This window comes from Copadichromis virginalis, linkage group LG17, assembly GCF_057382275.1.
Source record: "Copadichromis virginalis isolate Kocher_CV1m ecotype Utaka linkage group LG17, C_Virginalis_male_GT1.1, whole genome shotgun sequence".
Lineage (NCBI taxonomy): Eukaryota > Metazoa > Chordata > Actinopteri > Cichliformes > Cichlidae > Copadichromis > Copadichromis virginalis.
In genome coordinates this window covers 26,412,854-26,433,762 of record NC_140634.1, presented here as the reverse complement: position 1 = coordinate 26,433,762, position 20,909 = coordinate 26,412,854, and the positions used below count along the sequence as shown (strand labels likewise).

The following is a 20,909-nucleotide window of genomic DNA, read 5'->3' as shown; positions in this document are numbered from 1 at the left end:
ACTGTGTCAAACTAGACAAGAGACTCCCTATCTGGCTCCAATTATCCCGAGTCAACGTGCAAAAAACGGCTGTAAAACCGTTGCTTTTAAAGATTTTAAAGGCAGCTCACGGTTGGCAGCCTTGAATGTTGTTGACTGGACGAAGGGCTGTGAGGTACACTTGTCTCAATGTTTCTGGTGTTAAGGCATATTTTTATTTTTTAAAAACAAGGTGATCACTTGTAAATAATATTTACCTGATAACTTTGTATGACGTCTCGTGTATTGCCTCACTATCAGCGAATAGTCAATGTCAGGCTAATTTGAGCTAGTAGCATGCGCTAGCTAGCAAGTACTGTTGGGTTGCGAATTTGATACTCACACAGCCACTTGCGTCATTTACTTATCAGGTTTTTGAAAAGAAATTATGAATATGGTAAATATGAACGAAAACCACTTGCCACTTTACGACCTAATGGTGTCGAGCAGTCCGCTTTGGAAGCTAAACTCAGCTGGTTACTGGCTTACGGTTAGCCAGCATCAGCATGATGTGCCTGGCCAGCTAACTAAAAGCCAACAATACCCTCTTTCCAAGTCGGATTTAACTAATACTTAATGCAGTTTACTCACCGTTTTATGTCCACTCTGGTGGATCCGAGTAGCGAATAAGGGGACCTGGGTAAGACCCCCGTCGCTTTCCACACAGTTTCCACAACCAAAACAATACTTCTGTACACACACACACTGCGGATCTCTGGCCAAGGTTTAAAATGTTTGTATTTAAACGTGTCCTCTAAAGACTCCTCTTCTGAGAGGGGGGTTCCCTTGCCTCTTGTTTAAACTCGGGGACCCCAAATGTAGCTAGAAAATCAATTCGAAACTGCTAAAACTACCCTAGTCAACGGAGACTTTTAGAAATTAGATCCCCTCAAAACCAGTCTCTTTTCCCTTTGCAAAAATGGCGGCCCTACCAGGACTGCCTTGACTCCGCCTCTTCTCCGTTCCTCACTCCCTCTCCATCGCTAAACCCGAGCTCCGCCTCCACACACTGCGGGGCTTACAGTCCCCATTTCACAGGGGCGCCGTGACCGTGCTCGGCGCGCGTCCACCTCGACAATTCCTCAAGAGGGCTGCCGTTTGTGTCGGTAACGCTACGGAGTAAATTTATCTTGCGCGATTTAGACGATGCCCGTAAAATTAAAACGGACAGTATGTCTGGAATCATTTTAAAATGTAAATTAAATGTACAGATTCTGAAAGATAGCGCGTGAACCTTTTTTCTTTTCTTTTTTAAACAGCTTGTTTATAACGCCAGTGCTATCTCCAAGATCATGTTTTGAAAGTGAAGTCAGCTGTGGGAATGCTGTTATCTGGAGGTTTTGTTTAAACTAATTGCTCTTTCCCCCTCCTGTTTCCTCCTCTTCCTCTCAGGATAAGAAGAAGCGATAGCCTGCAGTCTCTTAATGGGGATTTTACCTCAACACGACCCCACATAGGAAGTTTACATCAAGTGCAAATGCTACAGTAGCTGTAACCTAGTAATTTGCTTTTTATTTGCTCTTATATTTGTTTATAATACACGAAAAGTAACACTTGAGCAGTCTGAGTAGATCAATCCACAATTTTATTATTAATTTACAAAAAACTATAAACTATAAATAAAAAAGCAACAGCTGAGCAGTCCCGTCTGAGTAGGTCAATCCACGTTTTTATTATCACGAGCAAAACAACATACATATAAATAGCCTGTATTTGCAAAATCCTTTCTTTTACCCACTGGCACTGGCTGCAAAGAAGCACCCAAATCCGCTACCCCAACTCAGTAGGAGGCAACTAAGCTGTTATGTAACCCCTTACACAAGACATTTTCTATATTAAACTGATATTAGGAATAAATACCCTGTGAAACATAGCGCACTGAGATTTTAATCATGGATAACTAACACCTGGCGAGCAGGAGAACACTTTGAGGGCCTTATAGTAAATAAACTTGGAAGAAATCAGTAAGTAAATACAGACTTAACGGCTTGGAGGACACATCAACTCACTTCAGTCCCATTTACAGACTTGCAAAAATCTGAGTTGCTCTTCATTTTCATTTAGTATTTAGTAGTGGATATCCGTTTTATGGCCGGTAATTATTATCAAGGAGACTCTGCAGTTAACGGCCCGTTTATTATTGGGTGTAAGCTGTAAAAGTCATCAGTCCACTTGGAGATTCTAGCAGTTTCCCCACAAATTTTATTATGATTGTGGTGAATCTGTTACGGCCCCCTGTCCAGAAACATGTCTGTAGAAATCCCTTTGACATCATATGTTCACAGAGGATGTTCTCATCGTTTCCATTTATCCACCCTCCCCCACCCTAAAACCGCATCCATTCGCGCATGCGCCCTCTCGCAGGACCGCTGCAACGGCTGGTGCACGGGCAGACAGGGTTCGTTTGATAAAAACTCGGGGGGAGGACGGAGGCAGAAATTTCTAGCAATCGTCACCCGCTTCAAACGGAAATGTTCGTAAACGGCTAGAGTGGAGGTTACAGCGATAAATCTGCCCCTGTCTGTTTTCTTTTTAATTTTTTTCTTGGAGCGGATGCCATTTATGCCGTAGTGCCCACCAGCATCGTGTTGTCGGTCCGAAGACGATCCAATCTCTCCTATGTTAGGACGGTGGCGCACAGTTGGTGGGGGATTAGCAGTGGTCCATAAGCAACTGATGAAAATGGTCATTTTTGAGAAATGGTTGGTTTCTGATGACATCATGCAGTTAGTATTTGTGGGCGGGCTCTGAGCTGCGAGGGGAGAGGGGCGCAACCGGAGAGCAGCTACTATCAGGCGCCATTAGGTAACAATGTCAAATTAAGTTTTAAGTGTGTGTGGTGTAAAGAAACACCCAAATTAACACTTAAAAGCGATGACATTTCTGTGTACATTGCGTGGAAAAGGACTACCAACAACAAGCGATAAACGGCAGCTTCCTTCCCTGAAATGAAGTCTGTTATCGTTGTCGTTTGAGAACAAGATGGCGTCGATGACTTTTTTTTTTCTGTTTGGGCTCAGTTCGAGCACTTCTGGGCGGCGGCGCCGTGCGCGTTCTCGCCAGTGTGATATTATTTCCTGTTTTCGTATCCTGCAAAGTTCAAGTTATGGTTTAATTTACAGGTCAGCAAACCAAGGGGTGCACATATACATTGTTTGTGACTAATGGACAAAAAGTTGATTTTTTTTCTCGCCACGGAAATATAACGTGTGAACCTCAGTTTGAAGTCAGTCCATCATTGTCAGTGCTAGTGATGTTTAGTTACACAAGCACTTCATTTGCCTCTGTTTGCACGCCAACAAACACTTCAACTTTAACAAAAGTGGATACGTTTAATTTGTAACATAAAAACATTCAGCGACACCACCCGGACTACATCTGTTTAGCTTTTGACCCCATCTAGTGGCACAGCCAGGGGACTTCATCTAGCTTTCTATAAAGTGGAAATTGGGTTTTTGGGTATAGTCTTATGTATTTCAGTTTTAATGTAGAACAGTAGTTTGACACAATGATAATATGAGTAGCCTACCTTTTGCATCACTGTCATGTATTAGTTACATTTTTTTTTTAGCTAAGTCATATATTTACATAAAGACAAAGGTAAATAATATAAATAAATTCCATTGTCTAAGACTGCAAAATCATATTGTGAAAAAAACCCTCATTGCTTCACTTCACATCAGAGCCTGTGGGATATTATCCCTACAAGTTGGATTTTAAAAAAGGAAGTACTTATAATTTAATCCCTGATCCACAATATAATAAGAAGCATCTGGATTTCGAAAAGATGAAACCTCATCTATTCAAAGGCATTTTCTGTAAGCCTGTGACCATATCAGATTAACCAAAAAAAGAAAAGAAAGAATAACAACAGCGTTATTGTTGCAATGTTCAGAGAAACTGACAAAAGAGTTGTGGTGAGGCCAATGATTACATTAGTCTTTGTTGAGTGTTTATTGCATCTTTTTTTTGGTTAATTAACTTGAAATGGAAGTTCACGGAGGTGGAGAGTGAATCTTTAACCCTGATTATACAACAGTGTACAAGCATGGCAGATGGATGGCCTTCCCTGAGCCTGGTTCTAACAGGTTTTTCTTCTTGGTAAAAAGGAGGGTTTTTTTTCCTACTGTCGCCAAGTGCTTGCACATATTCATCATTGGATTGCTGGGGCTTTTTTTAATATTGTAGGGTCTCTACCCAACAATATAAAGCATTTTGAGGTGACTGTTGTTGTGAATTTGTACTAAAGTAACTAAAAGTAATTGAATATCAAACTGAAAGATAATGATTGGTATGTGATTATCGTATCATTACTCATTTACTCGAGTTAGCTGCAGTGTGCCGAGGTGGCTCAAACCATATAAAGTGAGACCAGTTCTTTGTTTTTTGTTTCTCATTATCTGACAATAAACAAAACAAAAAAACTTATGTTTCTTATGTGTTATTGTGATATAAATCTGAGAAAATTTCAGAATAATTCTTGCACTTTTTAGTGTTATGATTTTCTCCTAAATGTATCATTTCAGCCTCATAAATTATATGGGTCATTGATTTATTTAACTATTAAATTAAATCTAAAATGGCCCTAATAGACCAGTGTACTCATGACCTAAATTAAATGGGGTTTATTCAGTACCAGGCATTATTTTCTAATTGGGTGCTAACAATGGAATTAGTGTCACTGCTGTTAGGCAAATACAATCTAGAGAGTAAACTGGGCTAAATACAATATCAGTTTTTCTTATTATTAATCATGTCCAAACCATCTCAGTCTTGTGATCCTCAGCTTCCCTCTGAAGTACTCATTTCTAATCCTCCCAACAAAATGTTCACGTTTTCAGCTCTGCCACCTCCAGCTCCACCTCCTGTCTTTTTGTTAGTACCACTGTTCCCAAACCATACACCATATCAGGCTACTATCTTGTAAACGTTCCCTTTATACTGTTGCTGCTATCCTTTTGTCACAAATCACCACTGACACTTGCCTGCACTCTCTTCACCCTGCCTGTGCCCTCTTTTTCACCTCTCTTGTGCACAGGTATTTAAATTCGTCCACCTTCACTACGTCTAGTGCCTCTTCACTGTCATTCAAACGCTAAAAAATACATTGTAATTAGATTAAAATGTAAAGCTTTACATACTACTACAACGCAAATAAAATCTGAGGATGTCACAGCCCAGCAGGGTAAAATTTCATTTTGCCTTGTCAACAAAAGGGGGCGCTCTGAAATATAACACCCCTAACTTTCTGTCCAATCAGACCTGGCGTTGTTTGGAGGTTGCTTGTTGACAAGAGGAGAAGGTGACTTCTCAGCCAGCGGAGTAGCACCTAATCTAGATCTTTACAGAGTCTAAGAAAGGCTGGATTTTTGAGACAAAAGCAGCCATGTCTTCATTTGGGAGGGCATTGGGAGTCCTTCGGACCGGAGCGCGACTGCTACGACGCGAACCCGCGAGAATAACAAGCAGAAAGTAAGCCTTTAGCACGCTAGCTACTCTGTTAGCTTCAGCGGTTAGTAGCTAGCACGTCGATATATTCAAACAAGCGAAGTCTGAAACACGGCAAAGTAGTTAGGTTGCTTTCTGCATTATTTAACTTGAGTTAATGTGTGCCTTTTTTTTTTTTTTTTTTAAACACTATCTGTTTGTCAGGGCGAGTGGCGGACCGCACATTGAGCCACAGTACAGACAATACCCGCAGCTGACGAAGAAGCAGAAGTTTGAGTCGGAGCTTATCAGTGGTGTCATGTGGTTCTGGATCCTTTGGCACTGCTGGCATGACCCTGATGCGGTTCTGGTGAGTAGATACAGTGTAAACAGTAATGTGAAAATGAAGGATGGCTGTAGTCCAGAATAACACTGCAAAACCAGGTCAAATCAGGCAGAATCACAGTACTGTTAAAAAGCAATTGTTACTCCTAGCAAAAAGCTTTAAAGTAACACAAGAACAGCTGAGAAACAAACTGATGGAAAGGGTTATAAAGCCATTTATAGAAAAGAAACGCATCTTGATCATCCCCAAGGTTTTTTTGGGGAAAAAAATTATTTGAACTGAAGCGCGAAAAGCTAAAGTTTGAGAAATTTTGAGCCTTGTTACGTGTGGCATAAAACTGACCTCTACCAGAAAATCCTGAAGGAGAATGCCCTGTCATCATTTCATGCCCTGAAGCCCAAGAATACTTGGGTTATGCAGCAAGATAATTATCCAAGACACACCTGCAGGTCCACCTCTGAAGGGCTTTCACAGTGATTTAAAAAGCTCAAGGGTGCCGCAATCATTAGGTTTAGATGGGCATTACTGGATGAAGTTTTTCTCTCGCTTAAGGAATGAAATAATTTTAAAACTACAACTTGTATGTACTCTGGTTATTTTTGTGTAATAAAATTTTATTTAAACGGAAACATCTTAGTTTGGCAAATATGCAAAAAATTAGAAATCGGAAGGGGGCAAATACATTTTCACAACACTGTATGCCTACCTATTCATGCAGTAATTAAATTAGCCCACTGGTTCTTGAACTTCTTATCAGTCACTAACAATAAAAAGCAATCAAAGTTGAATTTTAGTTAAGACAGTTACAACAGTAGCATTCAAACATTCAAAACTCAAAATTCATTCATCCTAGTTTGACGTCACTTTTTTCACCTCAATCAAACTGCCCCATCCACAGTGTTTCCTTAGACACCACAGTCTAGTGTGCATAGAGGTGATGCAGATACAGGTTTTTGTTATCACATTAATGATAACCTGCTTCAGAGTAGGTTACGTTAGAGAGAAGACATAAACAGGAGTGAAAACACCACCTACTGACAAATTAATTCTGGAAAATGGCATCACCAACGTTTGAAGATCTTATGGACTTAAGAACCCACGGCTAGAGCTCAAAGTTCATTTCAGTCTAGTTATCTATGTAGACCAACAGTTCTGAACAGCAGCTGCCTCAAGGCGCATCAGGAGTGTCTGAAGGCTTTCTTTCTCTGAGCACAAGGAAGAAATTTGTGCATATTCAAGGTATGAAACTTGATCCGTTTAAACCTTGTAGTACTCGCAGATCTCCTGACCATGAGGGTGCGAATGTAGGTGCACCAGTACATCGACAGCTTTGCTTTGATGCTCGGCTCACTCCACTGTGAAGGTCTGGTGCAGCACATAGATTACTGCTGATGCTGCACCCTCCCATCACTTATGAGTAAGATCCCAAGATACTTGAATCCCTCACAGCTTGGAGCAACTTCCCTCCCTCAACCGAGAGGGAGCAGCCCAACCCTCAGTTTCCCAGGAGAGAGCCATAGCCACACTCGGAGGTGCTGACTCTCATCAGGGGCTCACTATCATGTAAAGTCATGTGATCTGGGTAATGAGAAAATCACTAGTATGAGCGGCTGAAATGAATTTCCCCATAGGCTGTTTTTATGCTCACCGCAGGAAGATTTTATAGTTAAATAAACCTAAACTAAATATAAAAACCATTCTAGTGAACCCTTTTACCCCTAACCCATCACTGCAGACAGGTTTTTGCAACATTTATGAACGGTTTGCGCTATGGTTTCTGAAAGCAGTGGTTCTGTGCTTTTCAGTGATATTGGGGTCATTACAGTAATCCCAAGCATCGTGCCACAAGATGAAGGTTTAGAGAGAGTTTGATGGAGTTATGCAGAAAACTGGCATTTTGTCAATATTTTAGTGGCAGTATTGTCTGAGTGGCAACACCTATCATTCAAGAGAACGCTGAATGTGTGACGTTGGAGTGGTGGTGTTTGAAGTGAACCATGAGGAGGGTATACTGGTCCTTTTAGGATGGCAGGCGTCAGCCTTATAGATACTTTAAGATGCTCAAAGTTTTATTATTTGAAGAACACTGAATATTTCCTTTGATAAACAGCCTACAGATCAGTTTCCTAATCTGTGTTCTGTTAATTGCAATACTTGTAGTGTGAAAGGCAGGAGATTGGCACCAAACAAAAAAAAAAAAAAAAAAGGAGAAGCACCTTCATGACACCGAAAACTCAGACATTAAGCTCAACGTAGCTCTTTAAGCTATTAATCTCGCTTTGTAGTCCATCCCCGTAGGGAGATGATGTAATGGTGTGGAGGAGGCACGCTAAACTTTAACTCCAGTTACTCTTTCCATCCCACTTCTAACCAGTGAAAGTCCAGGAGAATCCAGTTGAGGAGAGTTTGGATGAGGTAGTACAGGAGCATGAAAGTACAGCTGATAATCTGCAGTAGTTATGTGGTAGAATTATGTCGAACCACAGCTGTGTCAGTATGGCATTCCTAATAAAGAGTTTGCTGTGCACAGACTTGCCAGGAACAGGATTTTATTGATATAAATTGATTGAGTTAATTGATTAAGATTCATCCCTCCTCTGCAGGGTCACTTCCCTTGGCCGGATGCTTCTGAATGGACAGATGAGGAGCTTGGTATCCCTCCAGATGACGAGGAATGAGGTGATTTATCCAGTTTCCAGGCAAATGCCCAACAGGACAGCAGAGTTAACTTTCACAACATGCTGTCCAAATGTAAAGTAGATGACCAGCTCACGGTGTAAAAGTCACAACAGATGACTGGAATCTGCTATAATAGTTTCAGCCCTTTAAACTAAAAGTAGAGGTTTTGGCAAGTTGTGTTTTTGTTTGTTTGTTTTTAAACAAGCCTTTCTGAAATATAATGTCCTTCTACTTTATTTGAAATCTATGAAGTAAAAAGTACGTTTTAGTTGATCCACGGGCTTCTCCAGATTCACCAAAAGATTGAAAAGAGATCACTTTTAGCTTTATTGGTCCGCTAACCTCGCTTTGCACACATTCAGCTCCCTGCATGGCTTCAGTTCAGTGCCTAAGGTGAGAGGGCATTTCCTTTTTCTTTTCTTTTTGTCTTTTTTTTTTTGAGGATTTGCAGACTTGTCTGAAAGGTTGACTCTTCAAATCGAAGGATTCTGTTTTTGTCATGTAACATCTGCCTACACATGCAGGCACTTAGCACTTTGAGGATGTTTGAAAGGTGGTGGCATCTCTTATCTGATATAGTTAAACATTTATGTATTTAGCTGTAAAGTTTTAACTAAGTCTGTAAAAGTGAGAGTGGTGCACAGTAATTTTTTTCATGATAACAGAAGCAGTCAGATTTGTGAAGCGCTCTGGGTAACTTGGGGATATTTTCCACACTTCTTTCTGGAAATGCTTTTTAGGTGAGCGCTGCATGGGTGGAGCAGCCAGACTTCTCCCGGAAGTTGAGGGCTACAGTGCAGCTGTGAAAACCTCCAGTTTCACATGATTACTTAAATGCTGTAACCTCAGAAGCAGCTGTACTTCAGTCTGAACCCTGCAGAGGGCAGTGTTGTAAAGGTTTACCTTAAACCTTTTGCACACCTGGTTCAACTGAGGTTACACTCACAAAGTTAGTTACAAGGACAGGTGTATACGGTGTATTTTTGTGTCTTTTGATTGTCAAGCACTATATAAACTTAAATATTAACCTTTAAGTGACACGTTTGGCCACTTAAAAGAATTATCCCAGGTGCACCAGGCCAATGTAGTGTAATACATGTAATTAATCTTACAGGTTATCATGGTCAGTGTGAGGGGTGCTGATGGTAGTAACGGTAGTGACATGGTGCCTGCAGGCATCGTCAGCACATTATGTTCAAGCAGGGCAACTTCATGAAGGGCGTAAGCTGTTTATAGAGAAAATGGTTTTATTCATGTAAACCATTATTCTACTTATAATGTAGTAATAATATTGTTTATTTGAAAAGGTACCGCTTCACTTTGGTGTACCTAATAAAGTGCCCGTTTCTTCTTTGCAGGTCACCACAGAGGATTTGGTTTGCCGGGCGAGTCTTTGGGCTGTTCTGAAAGTCATTGTTGTACATAGACTTAATAAACTTATCTTTAAATTAAAACAGGAAGACCAGCATGTCATTTCATTACTTTTATTTATTTACACGCAATTTCTGAAATGCATTAACAGTGTCACAGTTAGCCAGTGTTTGTATATTTCAAATCATAAGCCATTTAAATCTGGAAAAAACCATTGCAAGAACCAACACATATTTAAAAAAAAAAAAAAAAAAGCTGAGAGCTGCATTTCAAGGAGAGTGAGGGGGACAAACACTACAGCTTATTACAAACCCTGCCTGCGGGCCAGTTCGTGTTTTTATTCTGTGAGTTAACATGCAAAGACTTCAAAGATTAAAGTGTAGTGTAAAAGAAAAAGGAGGGGTACAAAGGAAACACTGCTTTTTTTTTTTTTTTTAAATGTTAATTCTGTGTTTTGGATCTCATCACTCACCTGAGGAAGGCTCACACTGTTCAGAGGGCGCTCTTAAAGCTACATGGGTGCAGAGTCAACTTAAACTAGGGTGTCTTTCCACTTAAACAATGAGCTGAACACGTGTTTGGAGGCAGTGAGTGGGAGTAACACCAAATGGGTAAAAGTAGCCTAAAGATACAATGACTGTTAAATCTGACCTGTTGCTTTTTTTTTTTTTGAGCTATAAAAACTGAAAAACACTGAAATAAGTTATGAGTGTCTGCATCCATGATGTGTGGCTGGTGGTTAATCGAAGGTTATGTCCATGGCATCATTCCCTGAGAGTGAAGAACTGCACACACACACACCTCACATTAAAGAAAAGAAAAAGCCTCAATCATCCACATGTCAGTTCCTCAATCGCTGACCTTTTAATACATCATCTACTTTGGATCAACCACAGTGGCTCAGAATACCTGTTGTTTTGTTTTTTTTGCTAAACGGTGTGGCACTAAGTAGAGAAAGCTCAGGAGTAGATATGGAAGTTTCTTAACCTAGACTATCCGCACATAGCCCATAAACAAACCAAAAAAACCTCTACAGGAACAAAGAGGACGAGGATCGACACAGGCTCTACTCAGCTGGGAAGGGAAAGATGGGTAGCTACTCAACAGATGATCACATGAACTCTAAAAACATCCACATTTACAAAAAAATTTTAAAAGGTTAAAAAAAAAATAAAAACTCCCTACAAAGGGGGGGGAGAAACACCCTCAGGCTCACTGAGGTTTTTAGGGTGAAAATATAATAAAATCATTACCTCTGTTCAATTAATAAATAATTCAGAATCCATAAAAACAATAAAAAAAAATCACATAAAACGCGAAATAAATTAAGCCAGAGTCGTTTCAGAGGTGACGACTTGTAATTCCTATGGGAAAACAAATTCACAGAGAGGCAGCATTTTGAGTGACTCCACCCCCACCTCCAACACTAGGTGCAGTTTTACACCTGTTAAAATTCTGCGAGCAGAAGAAACGCACCAAAGTGCTGCCTCTCGCCCTTACCTCTCTCCTTAAAAAAAAAAAAAAGTTATTGCTGGTGTGATTGAGATAAAGAGGAAGGGTGGGACACAAGCATGAGAGAGTGGAGAGACGTACAAACAAATAAGCACCATTTTGAAATTTCAGTTTCACCACCTCCTCTTTTAGCACCGCGTTTCACCTCCACCCATCCAGGTAAACAGACCCTTCGTCCTGTTCAGTTTGTCACGAATAAAAAAAAATAAAAATAAAAATAAAAATATATATATAATAAAAATTAGGCCAGGGGAGAGGTGGAGGGGTGATCAGCAGAAGGGGGAAATACTAGCAAATGTGACGCAGGTGATCTTGGCATCAGAAGCAGTGGACGTCTTGCCGCCTCACCCTCTCCTCCCGCCCCCACCAACATCTCTTTTTTTGTCCGTCCAAAATGCCCACAGGAGCTTCAAGTCCACCGTTCCCTGCAGCAACATGCTCCTTTCATGTTTTTGTCTTTAGTGTGCTTGTGGTAAAGTCGTGCGCTTGCTCGTTTCCAATCCGATACCCTGTCTCCTAAGCATGCACAGTGAGCGTGTTTTACGTATCAAAGATTTGTTTCATCTCCAGGCAGTGTCCATGTGATTTCATTTCTTTTTTGTTTCATCCACCCTCCCCCCGATATATTTTAACTGTCTGGTAAAAAATACACAAAACTATCTTCTTCTCTCCCCCTGCTCCTGACTCCTCGCCCTTCTTTCAATGTCTGGGAGGGTTACACGAAGACGCGGTTGTGTCTGCTGAGCTTCAGGATCTTCCCCAGTCTCTGCTTGGCTGTGGCCATGCCTTTTTTGGGCCGTTTGCCTAAAAAAGAGAAAAATGAAAATATTAGCGGGATTTATATAGTAACATCAAATAGTGAGTAACATTTCAACTAACTATCTTCTCACAAATCTGACAAATAATCCATCAAGTGGCCTAATCATGATGATAACCATAAGTGGCCCTTAAAACGGGCCCCTGACACCAAAGAAAGCACCTACTTTATATTACAATAATTAAAGAAACTAATACAAATTAAACTAAACATTGTCAAACAGCAAAAATGAAATAAAACATGATAATGGGGCAGGGATAGCTCAGTAGGTAGCGTGGTGGCCCCATGATCGGAAGGTTGAGGGTTCAAATCCACTGAACGGCTACCCTGAGGTACCCCTGAGCAAGGTACCGTCCCTACACACGGCTGCCCACTGCTTCACTGAGTGAATGGGTTAAATGTAGAGAGTATTGATCCCCGTGGGGAAATTAAAGTATACATTAATCGAAATAAAATATACTAACACTTCTTGCACGACAGTTAAGTCCTGGTTAAAATTTGTCCTGATCTTTGATCAGCTTTATTTTGGAAAGGTTTTTTTCTGTACTTTCTATTTAATTTTAAACAGTTTTTAAACACTGAATACCACCTCTCCCACTGTCAGAGAGCTAATCAGAGAGCTAATTCCCACATCCTGCACATTACGTATTGAACCATGCTTTATCTTCTGTGCCAGTTAGTGTGGACTGAAACAGCTTCTCCATTTTTCTGCATATTAACAAGCAGAAATGATAAAAGTCACATTTCAAACCTTTTGTGGCCTGATTGCTGATTGGTGGAGGGTTCGGGGCGTGCCTCTTGGAGGGGTGCAGAGGTGGAGACATTGAGGGGTCACAGTATTGGTAGTCCATCTCTGGGCTGGGGAGCCCTTGATTGTCCCAGGCTTCGCTGCTGCTGTTTCCCTGGCTGTCTATCGGGCTCTTGTCCCCCTGCAGTCGGCGCTGGTGCTGCGCCTGTTCCAGCGGGCTGGGCCACCAGGACTCCTGGAGCGAGTCTGCCGTCTCCGACTTGGAGGAGCACAGCAGACCAGCCATAGACAGCATCCCCTGAATGGCCTCTGCTGTGCTGGGTGAGGTAGGACATTCTCTGTAGGAGGAAGACGAGACTCATTTTTAAAAAAGGTGCCCCGATGGCGCCGTGTTCACGGGGGCCTTTCAAGGATTTTGTTTTATTTATTTATTTGGTTAAACGGCCCACGGATAATCAGAATATTTGAAGAAGCATAATAGTACTGGTCACAGGCCTGCCTTGATCTGTTTCCTCACCGTTTGAGTGGTTTGTGTTTGTGCCTGAGTTTCTCGCCAGACTGGTCCAGCTTTATGTGCCCTGAGCCTGTCTGCTGCTCATCCTCGTCCTCTTCATCCTGGGAGCTCTCCGAGTCTTCGTCAGAAGATGATGACGACGATGACTCTTTATGCTACATTGGACAGAGAAATTTCAAAAACATGCCTCAGAAGACAGCGTAAAAAATGATTACCCAAAGTACACTCTGTTCAGAAACACTGAGCTCTTAAACCGGCTGTGTTTGTATAAATCCTGCACATCGTTTACCTCTGTGGGAAAGTCGCTGTCTGACTCGACATCTGACACACTGGAGTGTCCTGAGACTTCTTCCCCGAGTTCAGTCTTCATCCTCTCCAGATCTCCTGAGACACAAAGGAACACATCGTCAGCTAAATGCTTGCATGGCTACAATCGTCTGTTGGTTTAATATTCACTGAAGACTTACTGAGGAGTGCGGATTTCTCAGCTGTGCTGTGCTGTTCCTGACTGTCATACATCCTCTCAAACTTCACGTCCATGCAACCCTTGGGTGGGCCAACAGACAGTCCCTCATCTTCGGACTTTACAGGGCTGCTGCTTCCCGGTCGTCTCAAATCTCTGCACACACAAATATAAAGTTCATGTTAACATGCAGAGCAGGTGACTAATTTATATTGTAATAAACAAGAAGAGGAAAATAAATTGGACTCCTCATCTCCTGACGGCTGCCTCACAGCTCAGAAGAACAGGCTTTGTAGATTAACAAATTCATAGTTTCTGTTGCTGACTAGTAAACCTTTCTAAATTCATTTTTACTTCATGTTATTTTTTTATTCACCAAAGTGGTTTTATGTTGGTTTCTGGAGTTTGTCACCAAAACAAAAGTACTAGTTTGACTGGCTCTGCACACTGATTCACTTTGCTCCCCCACCTGATGATTCTTCCGTTGACCAGCATTAGCCGTATGTGGTTGTCTTCCAAAGACTCTGCAGCAGCAGCTGCAGATGCAGTTGACACTTTGTTGAACTTTGCGTGAACCTTGGCACCAAACGCAGGATCCTGGATACAGAATATTAAAAGTATTGTATCAGTCATCAACAACACACACAGAAGCATTTACAAAAAGCTTTAATCGGTGCAAAGCTGCATTTAAGTGAAGACTCCAACTACAATAATAAGTACATAGTGCACCTTTTGGCCTAACTAACGGCATTTTGGTTTCTTCCTTTAATGTAGATTAAACACACATTCTGAATGTTTGCTCCTTGAAGCTCACCTCCTCCAGTGGCCCGACCTCCAGCCTCTTCAGCACATCCCTGGTGTGCTGCTCTAAGATGTCCAGGTTAGTGGGTAGCTTGGGCGCATGGCGCTCCTGCTCCCTCAGTTGCCTGGCGGCCCTTCGAGCTCGCCGTGCCTGGCACAGCCTCTCCACCGTAGCTCGAGTGGACAGGCAGCCGTTTGATCCCGAAGGTACTCCACTTCCCTGAGATTTCACTAGCTTGCTACCACCCACTGGTTCCTCCTAGAAAATAAATGTAAAATAAATCATGCAGTGAAGGTTGTTACAATGTGCAAAAAATAAAAACAAAACCTACAGAATCAAATGATCATTTTTTTTAATTTAATAAGATGTACAGATAAAGCACATGTAAAACTGTAAAGGGTCAAGAAATGGTGCAAATTAATGATGTAAACACTGAGATTACAGCTTGTATATGTCTAAAATGTGGGTCACTTTTATTAATCACTGACAATACCAAAAGAGCGTCAGCTTTTCTCCCAGCTGACACCACCATTTGCATGAAGTCTAAAAAGCTCCTCACCTCTAGGTAGCGGATTTCCTTGGTCAGTTCTTTAATGAGATGGTTCGGCCTGATATTGTCTGGTACCTCGCTGGTGGGTTCGTTCACCTGCAAAGCCGCAACAGTTTACATTCAAAACAGAGGAGTGAGCAGAGAATCTGCCGCCTGCTGCTGACAGATAAGACTAAACGTGGATGCCTCCGGTGACTCCTGTGTCACAAGAACCATGTGGACTGCAGACATGTGAGGTGTAATCAGGCAGAATTTCTCACCTCTCTTTTCAACCAAGTCTTCAGTGCACTGATTAAAGCCTTGACTCCATCCACTAGGTAGGTCGGTGGAGGACAGTTGTCCTCTCGAAGCTCTGACAAAATCAAAGAAGGGAAAACTGTCACGAGTTTTAAGCGAGAAAGCTTCAAACCTTTTAAAACAGTAATGGATTTCCAAAAAGGTAGCATTAAAAGTGGTGTTCAGCAATGGAAATTTCCTGTGGATATTTTGTGTTTTTAAGTTTTGAGGGATCAAAAATAGTGGGGGAAAAAAACAAAACACGTCACACTTTGACCCTCCACTATGTATTAAAGGACTTGCAACCCTGAAATTTACTGTCATATGCAGGTAAAACTTTGCATGACTTCATTAAATATACTAATTCTGAGGGGTCAGGTGGGAGGAACTCATTGATTTTTCATGGAAAGACCCATAAATAAATCTTACTGACACCATTATTTTCTTGCCAAATGTTTTGAATTTTTATGTCAAAATGTTATGTTGCGACAGCTCTTATACACATCTCTGTGGCTTGTGGTTTTGAGTTTTAGACTCTCACCTTTTAGCATTTCCAGGAGGTTCTTTGCCACATACCAACAAATGGCCTCAAAATAGGGAAACTTAAAGAGGTCTGGGGTTTTCAGACGACGCTCCATCTCATAACACCTACAACGTGAACCAAACGTTAAGTGCTAAAGTCTCTAGAAAACACACAAAAATCAAGATGCCACACCAGTGGCAGGCGAGTGGTTTACCTGAGCTGCATGCCAATATTGAGGTTGTGAAGGAAGTTCCCTCCGAATGCCATGCAATCCTGAGAGGTGAGAACAGCGTGGATCCAGCCTGCAGAGGGCAGCAGAGCACAGACGTTTACTCAGCTTATCTACTCTCTGGCTTAGAATGATAACATTCTTAGGGTGGGGCAGAGAAATTACACATGAATACCTGAGGAAATAGGGATTTATACTTCGCTTAATCATATTTTCTCAACATGCAGAAAACAAAATTCGTGACAACAAGACTGCAAGAAACTTTTTTATCCTGCTGAGGCACAGTCACACTCAGCAGCAGGAGATAATGCTGTCAATAACGGCTTCCACCCCAGATAAACAGTGCTCCTAATACAACACAAAGTAGGAGAAAACAGATTCTTTTGGGGGGGGGGACTGACAGAGGCTGACAGACAGGCCTGATAATACGCTTGACTGACCTACTGTGCTTCCTGACCCCAGCTTAATTCCCACCTCTCCACAGCCTTTCTGCCAAAAGCTCTCTTTCACAATGCTGCTTGAGCTTTCTGAGAAAGCATGGCTGGAAGACTGATTGAGGACATCCAGCAGTTGACGGGCTGAACTGAGCTTTGTCTCTCCGTGTGCCGTAGGGGGGCAAGGGTGAAGGAGCTCTATGGGCTTAAAAAGTCCATTGAGAGACTGATGGACAAATAATGGTATGACTGGATCCATTAGCTTCACTTCAGCGAATCAAAGCATGCTTTGGTGTCATGCTCAGTTAGTGACATGACATCAAAACATCTTTCTACCTTCTTAATGCAACATCAGCAGCGCCACCACAAGGCTGCATAGTCACGTGTAGTAAAACGCCTCAGTGTTACTTTCATCATATGACATAGGAGCTTTGTCTCTCTTCATTTTTCCCCTGTAATTATGATCATTAAGAACTGTTTGGGTTGTTGCTCAGGAAGAATTTCCCTCTCTGTTATTTTCCTTTGGCAATAATAGAGGACCTTAAAGGAGCCTGTATTTTCCTGGCAGCATCCATGGGAATCATGATTATTTTTCACTTTTAAATGCACATGGGGAAAAAAACAAAACAAAAAACAGGCAGGTCAGCAAAGCTGGCGCAAAACTGTCAGGCAGTCACCAGAAACAATGATTTAACATCAGCGACACAAACAGCTGCACGTCTGAGAGTGTGGAATTTATTGTGCTTGGAAACCACACACCATTATCCAAGACTTTAAAAGTACTTTGATGACTAGTGTGTTTAGTTTGGTTCAACTAAAATGTGTGTGTGTTTGTCTGGTCAGTGATGTTTGTTTAGGCTGGTGTGAAAGCTCTCAATCACATCCTGGTGTACCGACCAAAGATCCCTTTCAAAAAGGTGTGTCAGGATAGCGGACGTGACTGAGCACGAAAGGCTGAGCTGATTTTAAACCCACGTGTAATATTACAAATAAGCTATGAATACATTTGTCCAAATCATTTGAGCTCTGCACTCGTGCTGACCTGCATGTTTTACCAGTCAGTCAACTGTGCTTGCATCCTTTTTTTCATAAATACATTATCTTTAAAGAGTGGATGTTATAGTGCTGTAACATGCCCTATAATAACAATAACATTGCTCATCTCATCATAAAACATATCATAGCTGACTTTTTGAGCTAATCGTGACAATTAGTAAAGTACAGATGATAAGCTGCCAGTTATCCAAATTTGATTTCTTCATACGTCCTATACCTAGAGGTCTACATAACTGCCATGCTCACGGATCATAGCCTGAACATAAACCATCATTTATCACAATCGTCACTTCTATCAAACAGTTCTTGAACATCCAGAAGATGGCGAGGTTACAACTTTCCAACTGTTTGCCAACCAACAACCAACTGTTGTACTTTCAGAAAGTACAACCCCTGTCAGGTGGGACTATTTGTGGGGTAAAATAATCTCCCTGGAGCTTAATGTGCTACATAGTTCCTGTGATAGAAATACAGAGTTTCTCAGGAGGTTCCCAGTTCAAACTGACCTTAAGAAAGTTTTGAAAGTACACTTAAAGTCCTTTACTTATCAAATGTGACATTAAAACACCTCACTGACCTGTAGGGATGAGCAGCGTGGTTCCTTGGGGTACAATACACTTGTAACACTTATCCACTTTGTCCCCAAAGAACACTTCGCTCTGATTGGGCGAGGAGCTCCATGCCTCATATAGTGCAAGATTGGTGAGGGTGGGCTTGATCAAGTAGAAGACTTTCTCACCCTGAAAATCAAAAGAAAAAGGTAAAAATAAAGGTAACGAGAGGTTAAACTTGTGAATGTGACGGCACTGCTCTACTAAACACCCGCCCCTCATTCAATCACAAATTAAAGTTAGCTGTAGTTTTCAGAAGCGAGGGGGTGAGACCATCATGATGAGTGCTGCTGGCTGTTTTATGAATTAACTTGATGTGAGAAGCAAGGTGACCCTTCAGAGAGTGCTAGTCTGACCTAAAAACCTCAGTATTTAAAGAAACACTGAATCCCTGAGCTTGATGAACATCAGGGTGGCACGTTCCTCTCTTTAAAGGAGAAAAAAAAAAAAAAAGCTCTTTAAATCCACACACTCACCCAGAGAACATGATACCAGACAGAGGTGCCTCCAAAGTCTATGTGGAAATCTGTGTAGCTGTCTTTGACCCCCATAAGGCAGTACTTCTGGACAAAGGGTTTAGGGAAGAAGGAGTCGTCTGGCCAGTAGTTCTCAACCCAGGACAACGTCTGAGCCACGTCAGGAACCTCCACCAGCTTTGCCATCCTGCGGGTGATCAGAATCATGCAGCACACTGAGCTTAGGAAAGTTTTAAAAACATATCTGTAGGTCCCTGATTTAATCTCAACCACATCCAATACTGTAGAGAGACTCGACTCTACCCTCAACAGAATAACAAGTCACTGAGGTGAGACTGTAAACGTCCAGCACAATCAGATCTGATGGTAGCTGGTCTTTAACCTGCTAGGTGCCTATAGTGCAAAGTCCATACGATGTCAGACTGCACCAGTGTTAGAACAAAGCAGAATAATATTCTCGGCATTCATCGTTATCAAGCTGTCATCATATAAGGAGCCTCCAGCATGCTACATGCTCCCTCACCTTCACAGTACTCCCAGTAGTGCAAATGCCTGTTTTGTTGTGTGCTACACTTAAAGAGAAACTGAGCAAAATATCCCAACCTGATTCTCACAAATCTGTCTAAAGTGCACGTGTGAAAACAGCTTTGGCTACATCAGAAGGACTTTAAATCGAATGTTGTTCCATTTCTTTCTATTAACTCAGGCAACTATTAAATCAGCTGGAAGCTTCCATTCAACTTTACATTGATATAGATGGCCTTGGTAAAAAATACATCTGGAAGTTTTGTCAAACCTAGTTTGCTGACTCTTGAAGATACTTATTCCTTTTTCGCTTTTAAATCACAGTGACGGACCTGCAGCATGGCTTACTTCGTGTCAGAGAACTCCAGGCTGATGAGGTTGAGGACTTTGGGTCGATGGGGATTGGTGAAATACTTGATAAACTCGCTGAGCTTCATCTTGCTGTCTGCCTGCCGTGCCACATCTATCACGTCGATGACTTTGTTACCACCTAGATGGGAATGAAGTGCCTTTTAGTTTGTGCAATATCAGATTAGATGTTCTGCAGTCACAGACTCCTGAATGAAAATCTTCAAACTTTTTAAATGACTGCAGAGTAGGTGATGGGGTTCAGAGGGGTCAGCAGCCTGCTGGCATCCTCATGTGCTTTTAGAGATCAACCCCTGAGGAAAACTGGCATTAATATGGCAGCATGGGGAGGGGTTGTAGGGGATGCAAGCGAGACAATCTGTCAATCTGTCCAGACCACCAGTCCCAGAGGAAGGGGAGTGGGTGGAGGTGAGAGGGCTGCTACGTTTAATAGCTGTGTGTGCGTGGGAGATCTCAAGCATATAAGGAAATATGTCTGTAGATGTGAGAAAAAGTGTGCAAAAGCTGTGTGTGCATGTGTGTGTTTACTCATGGGATAGAAAACAGATGCTAAAAAGGAAAAGAGAAAAAAGTCAAAGAGAGAGCAAACAGCAAACAGCTCACAGTTGGGAGGCTACAAATCACACGCAGTGACACGCAAGGCCGGAAGTAAGACTGGGGTGCAGTGTGTAGCAAGACAGCTGGTGGTTGTATTTTCCCCACTCCCCTCCCACACACCTTTTTTATTACCCCTGTGCATACTTGTGTGCACACACACACACACACACACACACACACACACACACACTCCTCTAAAGGCCCAGCTGGCCAGCGTCTGATGACAGAGAACAGGTGGAGTGAAAAGCAGTCAGTCACACAGTGCGAGACAAAGCTGCCTGGAAACCCTGCAACGCCGAGCTCGAGCACTGGGTTCACAAACCCAATTCAATGTTTTTATTTAGTTTTTTTTTTTTATTAATGTCAACAAACTAAAGCACCGCTGAGCCAGCTCGAGAGACACTCAATCTAACCGACATCCCACCATAAAGACAATGATATATGACGACACCCAGTTATGTTAAAGAGCCAATTAACTGAGATAATTGTTGCAAATATGTCTTTGTCATCAGACAGGAACCAGAAACTTGTTACTCACTGCATTAATTTTAATGTAAAACAATTAT

The 20,909-nt window shown here is 41.8% G+C and overlaps 3 protein-coding genes across 11 annotated transcripts in view; 1 reads left to right on the top strand and 2 right to left on the bottom strand.

Moving 5' to 3' along the window:
• Window positions 1-1,025, bottom strand: part of kmt2e (lysine (K)-specific methyltransferase 2E) — a 29,481-nt gene extending 28,456 nt beyond the window's left edge. For 4 of the 7 annotated variants that reach the window (XM_085436573.1, XM_085436576.1, XM_085436578.1 and 1 more), the window contains exon 1: window positions 610-1,021. The gene's annotated coding sequence lies outside the window, so the exon portion shown is untranslated. Of the gene's footprint in view, window positions 1-609 lie in introns of all 7 variants that reach the window. The other 3 variants (XM_085436579.1, XM_085436577.1, XM_085436574.1) reach the window with 2 other exon arrangements.
• ndufb2 (NADH:ubiquinone oxidoreductase subunit B2) lies at window positions 111-11,581 on the top strand. 3 transcript variants are annotated; one of them, XM_085436596.1, is made up of 4 exons: window positions 111-154; window positions 5,671-5,815; window positions 8,395-8,470; window positions 9,829-11,581. In XM_085436596.1, the coding sequence occupies exons 1-3, from the start codon at window positions 126-128 to the stop codon at window positions 8,467-8,469; spliced, it is 249 nt and encodes an 82-aa protein (XP_085292722.1). In that variant the 5' UTR covers window positions 111-125; the 3' UTR covers window position 8,470; window positions 9,829-11,581. The 3 variants fall into 3 exon arrangements, with proteins under 3 accessions (XP_085292722.1, XP_085292721.1, XP_085292719.1); XM_085436595.1 differs by lacking the exon at window positions 111-154 and adding an exon at window positions 2,498-2,720; XM_085436593.1 differs by lacking the exon at window positions 111-154 and adding an exon at window positions 5,279-5,490.
• The window catches only part of kdm7aa (lysine (K)-specific demethylase 7Aa), a 25,739-nt gene continuing 14,770 nt past the window's right edge, over window positions 9,941-20,909 (bottom strand). The window contains exons 5-18 of the mRNA XM_085436584.1: window positions 19,726-19,867; window positions 18,853-19,039; window positions 18,343-18,505; window positions 16,261-16,348; window positions 16,065-16,171; window positions 15,508-15,599; window positions 15,257-15,343; window positions 14,710-14,955; window positions 14,365-14,492; window positions 13,900-14,051; window positions 13,722-13,816; window positions 13,436-13,587; window positions 12,922-13,256; window positions 9,941-12,157 (exon numbers count right to left, since the gene is read on the bottom strand). Of these exons, the coding sequence (XP_085292710.1) occupies window positions 12,069-12,157; window positions 12,922-13,256; window positions 13,436-13,587; window positions 13,722-13,816; window positions 13,900-14,051; window positions 14,365-14,492; window positions 14,710-14,955; window positions 15,257-15,343; window positions 15,508-15,599; window positions 16,065-16,171; window positions 16,261-16,348; window positions 18,343-18,505; window positions 18,853-19,039; window positions 19,726-19,867 (2,063 nt within the window). The 3' untranslated portion in view covers window positions 9,941-12,068. The remainder of the gene's footprint in view (window positions 12,158-12,921; window positions 13,257-13,435; window positions 13,588-13,721; window positions 13,817-13,899; window positions 14,052-14,364; window positions 14,493-14,709; window positions 14,956-15,256; window positions 15,344-15,507; window positions 15,600-16,064; window positions 16,172-16,260; window positions 16,349-18,342; window positions 18,506-18,852; window positions 19,040-19,725; window positions 19,868-20,909) is intronic.